Here is a 2,614-nt window from a genome sequence, read left to right as displayed (position 1 = left end):
GTATATATATATATATATATATATATATAAAGCTGTATATAAAAACATAAATAGCTGCAAAATAAAAGAATGTATAGGTACATGAAAGAATAAAAGTTTCGAAAATTATACTTGTTATAAAAATTATGGAAACTTAGAACATGTAAAATGAAATTGTTTAATTACAGAAAAAAAATTATTTAATACTTTCATTTGATTTACATATTACAAAAAATTCAAAAAGTATTGCAACTATCCAAAAAAATTACGAAAATTTCAGATCCTTGCACTCTACCAGAAGTGATCGGTCCTTGTGATGGTTTCGTAAAGCAATTCTACTATGACAAACGCACTGATTCTTGCTACGAGTTCGAGTATAGCGGCTGTCAAGGCAACAAAAATCGCTTCCAGGATAGAGAATCTTGCGAGAAAAAATGTAGACGGCAAACGGCTGCGATTACACCGGAGATTACTTCAACATTAGCCACGATAACTCCGCCGACTGGAGAACCAAAGAGTACGATTTGCTTGGCGCCAGTCGATTCTGGCGAGTGTAGTGACAGTATCACCGCGTATTACTATGATGCCCAACATCAGATATGTCAGGCGTTTATTTATGGCGGATGTGGTGGAAATGCTAATAGATTTCAAACCGAAGAACAATGCGAGCGACTCTGCGGAAGATTTCACAGACAAGGTTATATAACGAGTTCTAGTATAATTTACATTGTTTTCTTACCACTTTGTAATAAAATCTACATAGACATGAAATAAACTATTAAACATCACATTAATCGAAAAATAAAATCCTAAAGATTAAAGTTTAAAACTATTAGGAATTGTCTCTATTTTTTTTAATCTTTTCACTAAATTTCTTTAAAAAGATTATTTAATATAATTAAAATGAGATTTATTAAATTAATGTTCTCTTTTCAGATATGTGTAATCTCGCTGTGGACTCCGGCCCATGTAGAGGTGCTTTCCGCAAATATTATTATGAACCAGGTTTACATGTTTGCCGTGAATTCATTTACGGTGGATGCGACGGCAACGCTAACAGATTCAGTACAATTTCTGAATGCGAATCTATTTGCATACATCATGAAGAGCCTGTACCTCCCGGAAATGACACCAGCGTTTTAAATTTATGTGCGTATATTTTTATCATTATCTCTTTATTTGTTTCCTCCCAAACAATACTTTCAAGCTGTTAACTTTCATTAATCATATTTTTGTAGAATTTTTATACTACTTTAAAATAGATAGATTGTATAACAGTGTTTATAATAATGATACAGCAATCTGTAAAGAACCAGTTGATAGTGGATCTTGTACATCCGGTGCTACAAAGCGATTCTATTTCGACGAGGAACATCAAACGTGCCGGGCGTTTATTTATACCGGATGTGGTGGCAATCGCAACAGATTCAAAACTTTCGAATCTTGCATTAACACTTGCCTTAGGAGTAAGTTTAGGATAAAAGATCGTTAATGAATTTATTATTCTCTTTTTATCATTACAGATATTGCCACTCAGCTATGCTACAATGTACAGCAATTGTATTTTTATAAATATATATGTTTATATACGATTTCCATTTCTTTACGTATTTCTATATGTTTAAAGACTTTTCTCGCTTTTTTGGCAATTTTATTTATGCGATATTTTATTTTCTCTTAATCCTTTGATTAACATACGATTAAAAACGTATCTGTATTATTTAAAATATATTTAAAAATTTAGATAATTTAAAAATTCTTCCGTTGTAATTAAATTTACAATCAGACATAAACGTGAATGAGATAAAATTATATATGTATAAAATTTTTCTTCTTCAAGATGCAATCGCAAATAAAACATAACAGCTTTAATAATTTTTACGTATTTGATAACGCAAATTGATATAAAATTGAAAATATAGAAAGCTTTTTTAAGTATACGAAAATTTAAAGTATATTTCACTACTTATATTTCTCTCCTTCGCTGGATGCTATTTCTATGTCGCAAATGTGTCAATAGCTTTTATTTCTTTTCTTATATTAAAGTTACGCTCGTAGCTCGAGAAGATAAAATTTTTTAGTAATTTTTCTTATTCTAATTACAGCGAGTAATGAAATTGATGTAGATTCAAAGGATACGAAAGATCAATGCGCAGAGGCCAAGGAAGAGTGTAATATTATCCGTTGTCCATACGGTAAGGAACAATACGTGGATTCGCAGGATTGCGAACGCTGTCGTTGTGTCGATCCTTGTAGAACAAAGATCTGTCCTGAGAGTAATCGATGCGCCATTACATTAGTCGCTACGCAAGATGGCACGGAATACAAAGGCGTTTGTCAGTCGAGTAAGCAACTTATCTTTTTTTTATCTTATTTCTACATTTACAAAATTACAGAATTTTTATCTTATTTCTACATTTTCTTATCATATTAATTTTTGAATAATTCTTTGTACAATCATCAAACATATAAATATATAACCAACGATCGTAATAGTTATATACGTCTAAGAAAAAATTTTATTTGCGCAATAAGCGACATGTAAACAGCGGTGCATGTTAAATAATTAACTTTCTTAAAAATTAGAGAGAGAAAGAGAGAGAGAGAGAGAGAGAGAGAGAGAGAGAGAGAGAGA

General features: G+C 31.1%; 1 protein-coding gene across 1 annotated transcript in view; it reads left to right on the top strand.

Moving 5' to 3' along the window:
• The window catches only part of LOC105618387 (papilin-like), a 43,105-nt gene that overhangs the window by 34,881 nt on the left and 5,610 nt on the right, over positions 1–2,614 (top strand). Inside the window, exons 26-29 of the mRNA XM_012199930.1 lie at positions 253–676; positions 916–1,128; positions 1,278–1,445; positions 2,085–2,324. Coding sequence (XP_012055320.1) covers positions 253–676; positions 916–1,128; positions 1,278–1,445; positions 2,085–2,324 — 1,045 coding nt within the window. The remainder of the gene's footprint in view (positions 1–252; positions 677–915; positions 1,129–1,277; positions 1,446–2,084; positions 2,325–2,614) is intronic.

This window comes from Atta cephalotes, assembly GCF_000143395.1.
Source record: "Atta cephalotes unplaced genomic scaffold scaffold00016, whole genome shotgun sequence".
NCBI lineage: Eukaryota > Metazoa > Arthropoda > Insecta > Hymenoptera > Formicidae > Atta > Atta cephalotes.
This window is presented reverse-complemented; position numbering and strand designations above follow the sequence as displayed.